Raw genomic sequence first — 11,651 nt, forward strand, 5'->3', positions numbered from 1 at the left:
TATAACAACTAACAATATAACTCACATTATATTCAATCCCACTTACACCTAATGCTTAATTCTGCTTGTCATGGAATAGACACGCCCTAGTTATCACAGATGGTTATCTGATATGTCAACAGCCAGACATTAGACTCACAGCACACATTTATAGAAGCCCAACGTATCCCCCACATACCTCTTGTGAGACAAGCCAGTTTGGTCATCAACTTTCCTGATGAGCCTCAACAGCTGCGACTTGAGTCTGGCCTCAGCATAAATACTTGGGCACTGCCATTTAGCCTCTTTTATCCATGCACAAGCACAGTTCTGCACTGAGCCTTTAAGAATCAAGTCTCTGTTATACACTGTCCAGATATTCAGTGATAACTTCACTGAAAGAATTTTTCTCGTGTCATTTTTCATTTTATTTGTCTATTAGCATTGGATACCGGACAAAATGAAGAAGGAAACCAAAACAAAAATCTTGTTTTTTGTAATATTGGTGGGCTCAGTGTCCATGTTTACAGCGGTGGTGACAGACCACTGGGCTGTGTTGAGTCCTCGAGTGGAGAACGTAAACACAACATGTGAGGCAGCCCACTTCGGCCTTTGGAGACTCTGTAAGAAATACATCTATATTGAGGATGAAGAATTTGTTGGTAAAAGCTGTGGACCTATCAGCTTACCGGGGGGTAAGTGACAACGTGAGAAATGTTGATCAGATAAACAGGCCTTTCTGAATCTCTGGCTCAATATCCTATAAAGTCTCTGCTTAATGATTGTTTAATAGTTTTATTTTATTTTTCTTTGTATTCTTGCACTAAATGAGGTGAAAATTGGTGATAAATATTTATTTTTAAAGCATGGAAGCTAGTGAAAGTAAATATCGATGGTTTAAAATCAACACGTCTTCGGAGGTTAAATGTTGGAGAGGGTTAGTTCACCCAAAAATGAAAATTCTGTCAGTAATTACTCACCCTCATGTTGTTCCAACCCCGTAAGACCTTCGTTCATCTTCGGAACACAAATTAAGATATTTTTGATTAAATCTGAGAGTCGTTATTTTTGTTTGTTTTTGCGCACAAAAAGTATTCTCGCCGCTTGATAAACTTAAGATTGAGCCACTGGAGTCACTTGGACTATATTAACGATCTCTTTAATAACTTTTCTGGGCCAGCAAGTTTCAATCCCTTAGAAGCCTATGGAGGAGTGATCAGCTCTCAGATTTCATCAAAAATATCTTAATTTGTGTTCCGAAGATGAACGAAGGTCTTACGGGGTTGGAACAACATGAGGGTGAGTAATTACTGACATAATTTTCATTTTTGGGTGAACTAACCCTTTAACATGGACTCAAAATGTGTTTTACTCCTGAACATAGTATATGTGCAGGGTTTAAGGTGAATTGCTTGAAGCTGAATTTTCCATCATCAAAACTCAGTCACAGTTAAGTACTGAAGTCTGTCTCTAATTAGATCAGGCAATAAGTTATTTTTTAAACTACCTGGTTATTTTATTTGGTACATATAGTCCCTACCCTCAGATCTGTAAAGTATTAAATAGATTTTTTTTTATTTTACAACACAGTGTAAGCAGTTTTGTAACCAAAGTAGTATATAAATATGAATATAAAAATATAAATAATTAATTACATTTCTAATTCTTTGTATTAATCACCTAATAAGGATCTGTTTTATATGATATTACGTAACAATGTTTGTGAATGTAATTAATGAAAATGAATAACTAATTATTTACTGGAACACAATAATTATACAGGATTTATGCAGGATCTGCACAGGATTAGGGTTGACATGTAAGGTCTGCACAGGATTAGGGTTGTTACTCATTATCTTAAAAAATGTTGCTCTAAAGGTCTGTTTTTTACTTGGTTGAAAATTGTTTTGTTGACAAACATCAATTGTTTTTTTTAAGTACGATTATTTATTTATTGGTTTATTTATTTTATAAAATGAATGTCATTTTTTTTATTATTATAAAATAATGTATGAAAAGGCACATATATCCATTTCCCTAGCATATAAAGTCCTTTACACATTAGACCAGCGGCGGTTTCTTCATTAGGGCGATCGGGCGACGCACCACCTAAGTGTGAAAGGGACTTTCTATCACTATCTCATTCAACCACAGAGTTACGCTAGCAGTCACTCACTGTTGTTCTGCCTCTGGATATAGTCCAATCAGCGCCGAGTCACGTTCTGTGGAGTCCCGCCTCTTTTTGGGCGATTTCACTCTGGCTGAGAATCGCCCAGAGTCTTCCCATAGACTTACATTCAAAGATTTTTTTTTTCGAACTGCAGGCACTGCAATGCATTCTCTATGGGTTCCGGGAGGGCTCGCACTAACGTGCTTTCGTCATCATACGTAACCTTAAACTTGTGCAGCGATTGGTGGAAACAAATGTACCTCTATTAGTATTTAGCCATAAGCTGAAGTGACATCCAATAATTTCCTCAGTGCATAACTTACATTTCACGGACATATTCTCCATCTGTAAATGTTAGAAAGTCCAGTTTGCCGTCATGAGTGGGCGAGCTTTCTGCAAGCTATACTTCCGTGAACGAGCGCCCCCGCGTGCATGCGCGCCGAACAGACGGAGCGCAATAGAATAGTCTGAGCGCAATTATTCTGACTAATATACATTAGCACTAAATTATAAATATATTTAGCTAAAACATTTGTTGTTGAATATTTGTTGTTGTTGTTGGTGAACATAAATGTGCTAGATAATTTCAAACCTACCTGTGTATTTTTATGATATTAGCTTTTTTTTTTTTGGTTTAGAAAATTTAACTACTTCTTTAAAAAACATTATTTTGTTTTTAGATTGTAATGTTGCAATGTTAGAATGTAATGTGATTCATTTGACCCCTTTTTTGGATAGACTGCAGATAGACAGCAAGGTTGCACTATGTTTGTTTTTATAACCTTCAATATAAACATTGTTTGTAGGACAATATCGATCAGGATATTAAATATTAAAAAAAAAATACAGGTTTTTTTTATTCAAATAGAAAAATAATAATTAAATACTCAGATTATACCATTTATGCCATTTAGCCCAAAAATTCAGATTTATTTGGCAATTGGCTATTTCCCAACCCTACCGGCTGAAGTTTTAGCTAAACTTTAGGCTTATGATAGCTACATTATTATCACTGTTAAATTGTTATTTAACAATAAGCCTACATTCAGTCCTGAATTAAAAATTCAGTTTGTTGTGCCCCCCCAAAAAATTTTAGCACCAGCCGCCACTGCATTAGACATGGACAGTTGGGTACAATGGGGCTAAAGGCACACCTTAAGAAAATTGTGCTTTTCACTATTCCCATAGTGTATGATTACAGAAAAAATATGTATGTTTTTATTGACAATTTATGGAGCAACTGATTTTGCGTAAAAATAAATCATAAAAGTGGTTTGGCCTTTTACCCCACACACGTGGTTCAAAACAGTCACTTTATCAAAGTTTGTACTATTTTCTGTTTATTTTGATAGATAAAATAATTCCTTTTTGTTCAATAAATATACTATCATTAAATTATGTTCATTTTAAAAATACAGAAACAAAATTATAAAAAAAGTAAAAATTCTGCAAGTATTGAGTGAGATCCCATAATAAAATAATATAGCTTTACAGTCGTAATAAATAAATAGGATATTTTATTATATGATATGATTAATATCATATTTTTAAATATGATTGTAACAAGGTTAAATGTTGTGGGAAGAAAGAGGCGGGAACCGGCAAACATTCAAACACATCTTTATGATACAAATACAAAACGAAAGTAAAAGACAGAAGCCCCGCACGGATGACTGCTGTCACAATAAAACAAAACACAACACAAGTTCAGGCCTGTCCTCTCCAGATCTCCACTGTCGTCGCTCTCCCTTTATGCTTCCGCTCCTCCGTGAGATACGAGACCGGTGCGTCGCGCAGGTGTCGCTCATCAATCACGCCTCGTGCTGCTCACTCACTGTCCTCGGCCTCCTCCTGCTTGCCACAATGATGGTTTCATTATAACTTTGATATTTGATATTTACCATCTCAATCTAACCATGTCATGTCAACAAATGGAAAAGTCAGCCAGCTATTTTGTTATCATGTTAATTATTGTGCCTTTCGCCCCAACAGCAGGGGCGCCTTTTTGCAATAATTTTTAGTGATTCTCATTTGCTACTTACATCTACAACATTTTAAAGAATGTTAAATATAAAACATTTTAAAGAACGTTAAATATCAATTTAGCACAGAATCAACTTTGCCCTGCTGCCCACAATCGCATCAAGGATTTCCACAGGCATCTTGAAAAGCGGATGTTTAGGAAAGTCCTGCGGCATGTTTTTGTGCCATCTAGTGGTTTAGAGGAGAATAAAATCAATCCTATTACCAATTAGGCACTTTATTTTCACTTTTCTTAAATTTTACTTAATATAAATGCTTCTCCGAGCTGAGATATGATGGGAAAAGGAAGAAAGTATGAGAAAGGTCGATTCGAACTTGCGTTGGTCATGTAAAAAGCTTTGTCCACTATCTTTACTCTTTCACCGTTACAAGACAGGTTTGTTTTGCGATTTAATTTAATTTAATTTATTTTTTATTCAGCCTCTCTGAGCCGATATGCAACGGGGATGGTGGATTGATTTCAGTCTTGTCAAAATCTATATTCACTATCCTTACTATTCACTGCTTCAGTTTCTTTTTCAATTTTGTTGTCTCAACCAGAAAATGGTGGGTGGATGTAGTGCAAATATATTTTGTCAGCAAGGCTAATTTGTGTAAATAGACATTCTGAAAAATAATTTTGACCCTGAACTTTGCTTGATTTCAAATCCATTTAAGACATGTTTCCAAATGATAAAAAATTGGTCAAACATAAAGTCTATAAAATGAGGTTGAATTTAACCAATTGATTGTTTTTAACACATGACAAAACATACCCAGCTGTGTGAGTACGTGTGTGACTGGTAAAATCTATAATTAGGCTGTGTAAATAGTCAGCTGTCCCAAGATGGGAGACACTCTTAATTTAAGAGTGGTACAATTCCATTTCTGTGACTGACGGTCACATCTGAGAGAACGGTATACATATTGACCCTCAAATAATACCCCTCCGACTGTGGCCCATATCATTAAAATTATTAAAACTTATGGTAACAGTCACATGCTTTTGAGAACATATCAAGATTTGGTGTCACTAACAACAGACAGGTGGATTTGACTTAAAATTACAGAATTACTTTGGATCCAATCACATCTGCTGTATGACATGGCATTATACAGTCCATTACTTTTAACATAGATCCATGACAGTTTCAGGGAGTATGTAATGAATATTAGGAATGAGACTGCAACATTGTAGTATCAAATTTGTTCTGTCATATTAAAAAACTATAGACATAAATTATCTTGGACATTTATGCTTCTGAGAGGCAGTTTTTAGCCACTCAACTTCATTGCCAGACATTGCATGAATACAAGGCACATGATTCATTTAATACTGCTTGTATATTTGGCACTCAATGAAAGGGTAGCTCTACATGCAACTCAGAACTATAGCAATATAGTTGTGAAACCAGACCTCATCAGTCATTTCTGTAAATAAAACAATGCAATTCCAGGTAAACAACACCGGGTTGCAATAGTTTTCCCCTTTTTCAAATAGTGATTGAATACATTAGGCAGAAGCTAATATTGCTATGCTTTGATTCGACATTCTTTGTCATTCTAGCAGCCTCATGAAGCCAACTCTGAGTCGTTTACAGTTGTCAAAATAACTCAACATATATATTTAGCTGCTCGTGAAAAAAAAAAAAAAAAAAAAAAACCTTTGCAGTTGACACTTAAGGCAACAGGCAACTCACAAGAATTATTGTGAGGGTATGAATAAACTCAGTCTTAGCCTATAATACACATATGTGACCCTGGATCACAAAACCAGTCACAAGTCGCACGGGTATATTTGTGGCAATAGCCAACAATACATTGTATGGGTCAAAATTATCGCTTTTACTTTTATGCCAAAAATCATTAGGATATTAAGTAAAGATGTTCCATGTAGATATTTTAGATAAGATATTTTAGACTTTATCTTTTAGATAAGATAGATAACTTTTAAAGGTGATTTTTCTCAATGTTTCGATTATTTTGCACCCTCAGATTCCAGATTTTCAATAGTTGTATCTCGGCCAAATATTGTCCTATCCTAACAAACCATACATCAATGGAAAGCTTATTTATTCAGCTTTAGTGTGATGTATACATCTCAATTTCAAAAAATGGATCCATGTGACTGGTTTTGTGGTCCAAGGTCACATATCATCAATAGTAGCCAGCGAAAGGAAAATACATTTCCCCTTGAACATTCTTATATGGGGTTTCATTCAAATGTATAATTTAAATCAATTTTTTTCTCTCTCAGAAATCAACTGCTCTTACTTCAGACACTTCACACCAGGGGAAGATTCTGAAATCTTTGAAGTTAAAACTCAGAGAGGTAAGTTCATAGTCAAATCAATTCAAGCCTGGACTGACTTTATACTGTATTGGTTGGAGAATGCTTTTGTGCACCATTATTTTCTTCTGCGGCATGTGCTGTAAGGGTGAAGCAGTGGAAGGAACATATAATGAAGGATGAAATAAGAAAGAATCACAGTGGAAGAGTCATAGTGGACAGTTACCCTGTTTTTGGAGGAAATACAAGAGTGTGCAGAATATAGAAACTTTTTATAGAGGCATCTAGGGAAATAGTTCTGAAGCATGAGTCATATCATATTTGAGAGTCATTGTCATTGACATTTGATTCACTGTCATACTTTAAAATAGACATGGTCCTCTTTCTGATTTCTCTACTCAGAATACAACATCTCAGCAGCAGCCATAGCCCTCTTCAGTCTGCTCTTCATGATTCTGGGCACATTGTGTGTGTTGGGTTCCCTCAGAAAGGGAAAGGACTATCTGTACAAGCCTGCTGGCATGTTCTTTGCTTTTGCTGGTAAGATGGAACATCTAATCACAGCTTCATTTGCCTTACCTGAAACAAAACTATAGACAGACAGCCAGAAAGATAAACATTCATTTTCTAGATTCCACAACTTTTTTTACATTCATGGAAAAGCTATAGAGAAATCTTTAATAATATCTTTTCATATTTTTGTACTCAGGTCTGTGTGCCATCATCTCAGTAGAGGTAATGCGGCAGTCAGTCAAAAGGATGATAGAAAGCGAGGAAACTATCTGGATCGAGTATTACTATTCTTGGTCTTTTGCTTGTGCATGCACGGGTTTTGTCCTGCTTCTCCTCAGTGGAATTGGTCTACTGCTCGTCTCCATGCCACAGATACCAAGAAATCCATGGGAAACCTGCACGGACGCTGAGCCTGAACAGATGTAGAGCAATAACGCAGCAGGTAAATCATTGGCTCACAATATACTTAGACTTCTTTGATACAAAGTGAGATCAACTTGACTGGCACTGAACAATATAGGTGTGTAAGACCAAAATCATGCCAGCAAGTAGCCAAGCTACTTTATAGTATTAAATTTCTATATATACGTAACATTTCAACACCATAAAGTGTAAAATCTTTAAATGTAATATGAAGAGTGCAGCTGTCTTTATGAAACTGGAATTTTTGTGTAACAATTCTGTACATAAACTTTCCCTGTATGTCTGTTTAGGACACTGGAATGGTTTAAATGGAGAAGGGTTGGAGAACAATTGTGATTGCAAGGGCTGAAGTGTTTATTAACACCTGGTTAACATATTTGAAAGATGATGTATTTGGAAAGTTCATCTGCACTAATTTGCAGATGGGGAGTATTAAGAAAATAATAAATCTCAATATTCAGTGGTGTGTAATGCCACAAAATTTTGCTCCAGAAAGCATTTTTTTTTCAGATGTGTTAATGCTGCTTTAGTTTTGTGTAAATCTAATTTTAATAATAATTTTAACAATAATTATCTTTTGCCTTGGGTACAGAGTTGCTCTCAACTGCCCTGAGCAGAATGTAAATGTTTGGTCTGCTGTGCTTAAAGGTGGTATCAGTGATTTCAGGCCCAAAAATATTTTTATCACATTCATCTAATCTTTCCTAACGATCCGCTAGCTGCCCGCCCCATAAGCATGCCGTCAAAAAAAACGCGTCTCTGTAGGCAGCCTAGGCTCTGAGATCTGCACACAAAAACAAATGGTTTAGCCAAACACTCAAAACCAAAACAAATAGTGTTCCAACCAATCACCGACAGGGGGAGGGTGTTGTGAGGTTTTGAGCCAGCTTTTTCTTCAGCTCTGACTTCGCGTGCAGCCGTGCATGATCACAAAACCTCACAACACCCTCCCCCTGTCGGTGATTGGTTGGAACACTATTTGTTTTGGTTTTGAGTGTTTGGCTAAACCATTTGTTTTTGTGTGCAGATCTCAGAGCCTAGGCTGCCTACAGAGACGCGTTTTTTTTTGACGGCATGCTGATGGGGCGGGCAGCTAGCGGATAGTTAGGAAAGATTAGATTAATGTGATAAAAATATTTTTGGGCCTGAAATCACTGATACCACCTTTAATGAATGATTGGCCAGACATTTTGGAATATTGTCAGATCTTGCAGGTGCAAAGAAAAATGGCATCAATTTCACCCTTATGTGAAGGAGTAAAATTACTCTTAGACTTTCCAAGTCTACAGCTTCCTGAAATGCACCCACAAACTGTGTTTACATGCTTGAAATGGATAGGTGTTCGGATAGATTTATGAGATTGTGTAAAATTTGTTTCAAATTTCTCTCTCTCTCTATATATATAATATATATATAGAGAGAGAGAGAGAGAGAAAGAGAGAGAGAGAGAGAGAGAGAGAGAGAGAGAGAGAGAGAGAGAGAGAGAGAGATGCCCAGTATGATTAAAACATATATTAACATTAATTAATATATTAACTACAAATTTTAATTCACAAGGCTTTGTGACATTAATTAAATTTTTTACAGAACATTCTAATTTGCTAATTTGCTTATTAGGTCTTATTATAAAGTTGTCTGCTGGATTTTGAATGTGGGGATCACTGTCACTGTCACAGTCACACTGCCTAAACAAACACCAATGTGGTTTTGGAGCCATAGCCTTGTGGGCAGCGCTCCAACATCTAGTAATACATCCTTTTGGGTAACCCAAGTTCAAGTCACTGATTCCTGATCATGTTCCCCTCTCTCCTCTCCTCTCCCTTCATGTCATATCTATAATAAAGACCAACAATATAATAATAATAATAATAATAAATAAAAAAAATCTTGGTGTTTTTCTGTTTGTGGTGGCAGTTAAAAGTCTTTAAAAGTCATTTACTGAAGCAGATACTTAAAAATGCAATGTCACCGTGAATACTTTGTATTTATTCATTTTGATGTTGTTTGCATGCAGAGCAAGAGGCCATGGATATTTGGATCATGTTATGCTACCCAACAGAATTTATGTATTTCTGATATTACACCCATATGCCATGTATTTCTAATAAAAAAGAATAGGCTAACTCCTGTGTTCATGCCAACATTTATTTTGCCTCTGTTATTGTGTGATTCATAAAAAAAATGGCCTAAATAAGATTTAGAGTCACAACATTGATTTAATTTACACCATGCACCAGAGGTTTTGATATTCAGGTTTCTAATTATTTGTAATGTTTATATACCACTGTATGAATTTAATGTATGGAGGTGGATGGTGGAGGGATCTCCGACTGTTTGTTTGAAATGGGCCTCTGGTTATGAATGCGAGATCATTCATTCTCATGAGAGATGCACAATGCACCACATCAGTTGTCTCAGCTGCAGATATATCTTTTCAAGGGTACTGCTGTTATATTTTTATGTAACACCTCAGGGAATTTATTGGATAGAGACATCAAGACTCTAGAGAAATCATTTCTGGGTTCCTTTTAAGCTTGCAGGATGCCAGATGGACAATGCTGAAGTAGGTAAAGAAGCAGACTGTACCTTTAACACAGGGGTGTCCAAACTCTGTCCTGGAGGGCCACTGTCATGCAGAGTTGAGCTCCAACTTGCCTCAACACACCTGCCTGGAAGTTTCTAGTATGCCTAGTAAGACCTTGATTAGCTGGTTCATGTATGTTTAATTGGGGTTGGAGCTAAACACTGCAGGACAGTGGTCGTCCAGGAGTAGGTTTCAACACTCCTACTTTAGAGCTTGAAGATTACCTCAATTGACAAAACCTACACACATTATCATTCCATTATAGCCTACAGACACAGCCATCATTTAATTTAAATTAAAATATAATTATACTTTTAAAGTGGCAATTTTCATTGGTGGTTGTTGTTAGGCTACAGTATAAGAACATCTTTAGCCATGTTTATTTCAAATTAGCTGCACAACATCCAGATCTCTCCCATGTTTAAACACAGTGCATGGATTATTAATGAGTGATAAGGATGCTAGGGATGTACAATATTGAGTTTGATTCCTTGCCTATTTTAAAATAAATAGATTATGATCCACAAATCAATGTAAAGAGACTCAAAAAATAATTAATAATACGAATTAAATGAAATCTACAATGTTATAAGGAGTCCAATTTGTGTGTCTGTCTTGACACTATAAGGCCAAGGCAAGGCAAGTTTATTTATATAGCACATTTCATACACTATGGCAATTCAAAGTGCTTTATAGAAAGGAATTAAAATAATCGCAAAATAAAATCAAGGAAAATTAAAACAGTTTTTAGAAATTAAAAGAGATGTATGATACAGTTATAAAATGAATTAAAAGAGTAAAAAGATGATACATAGATTCAGTATCATTTCTCATCTCACTAAACACTGGTTTATCATATTTTTCCACCACTCCCAGTTTTACTCTGAGATTTTCCCATGGTGATTAAACTGTGTCTGTGGTGTTATTTCGGCGCCTAAGAAATCTATTGGACGTCTCCGATGGACCAGATTTTCCCCTAAAATCGGACAGGAGGAGCTCTAGGACTCTAATTACACATCAGACTCACTACTCCACCACAGACCCAGGTCATCAGCATGGTTTCATCTCTCAAGTTCCCCAATTAAGTTATGTTTGTCTCTTACCCAATTCTTTGTGCCGTTTGAGTTCAGTTTAGAATCAAAAGGAGGAATACTGTGCAATCAGTCGGACATACAGTGGATACAGTTATAAAAAGAATGAAAAGAGTAATAAGATTATACATAAATAAACTTCTCATAAATAAACTTCTCATCTGGCAAAAAACTGGTGAATCATATTTTGCACAGCTGCTTGTTTTACTGTGAGATTTTCCAATGTGGATTGCACATCTGATCTCTTCTGAAAGGTGGTTCCAGCTGCGGCTGGCATAGTAGCTAAAAGCAGACTCACCATGCTTAGAGTGAACCCTTGGTATTTCTAGCTGATGTGATCCTAATGATCTGAGTTATCTGTTTATATGTGGTTTATATTTAGTGAGCATATCTGCAATGTATTGAGGTCCTAGGCCACTGAGTGATTTATATACCAGTAATAATACTTTAACATCAATCCTAAATGTTACTGGAAGCCAATGTAAAGACCTGAAGACTGGTGTGATATGTTCATATTTTCTGGTTCTGCTCAGAATCCTGGCAGTATGAGCTGCAACTGTCTTATGGTCTTTTTGGGAA

General features: G+C 36.0%; 1 protein-coding gene across 2 annotated transcripts; it reads left to right on the top strand.

Moving 5' to 3' along the window:
• The first annotated feature begins 288 nt into the window (after positions 1-288).
• cacng1a (calcium channel, voltage-dependent, gamma subunit 1a) lies at positions 289-9,520 on the top strand. Of its 2 annotated transcripts, XM_081380152.1 has the most exons (5): positions 289-674; positions 6,429-6,503; positions 6,864-7,001; positions 7,171-7,416; positions 7,688-9,520. In XM_081380152.1, exons 1-4 carry the CDS (start codon positions 440-442, stop codon positions 7,398-7,400), a joined length of 678 nt encoding a protein of 225 aa, XP_081236278.1. In that variant the 5' UTR covers positions 289-439; the 3' UTR covers positions 7,401-7,416; positions 7,688-9,520. The 2 variants fall into 2 exon arrangements, with proteins under 2 accessions (XP_081236278.1, XP_081236277.1); XM_081380151.1 differs by having other exon boundaries at positions 7,171-9,520.
• The last annotated feature ends 2,131 nt before the right edge of the window (positions 9,521-11,651 follow it).

Source organism: Scardinius erythrophthalmus (genome assembly GCF_964197995.2).
Source record: "Scardinius erythrophthalmus genome assembly, chromosome: 12".
NCBI classification, from domain to species: domain Eukaryota; kingdom Metazoa; phylum Chordata; class Actinopteri; order Cypriniformes; family Leuciscidae; genus Scardinius; species Scardinius erythrophthalmus.

Bases quoted from the DNA above. Each gene is read 5' to 3' on its own strand.
- cacng1a (XM_081380151.1), top strand. From the start codon at position 440: ATGAAGAAGGAAACCAAAACAAAAATCTTGTTTTTTGTAATATTGGTG. The intron at 6,504-6,863 runs GTAAGTTCATAG...TTCTCTACTCAG, and splicing joins TGAAGTTAAAACTCAGAGAG to AATACAACATCTCAGCAGCA. The intron at 7,002-7,170 runs GTAAGATGGAAC...TTTTGTACTCAG, and splicing joins CATGTTCTTTGCTTTTGCTG to GTCTGTGTGCCATCATCTCA.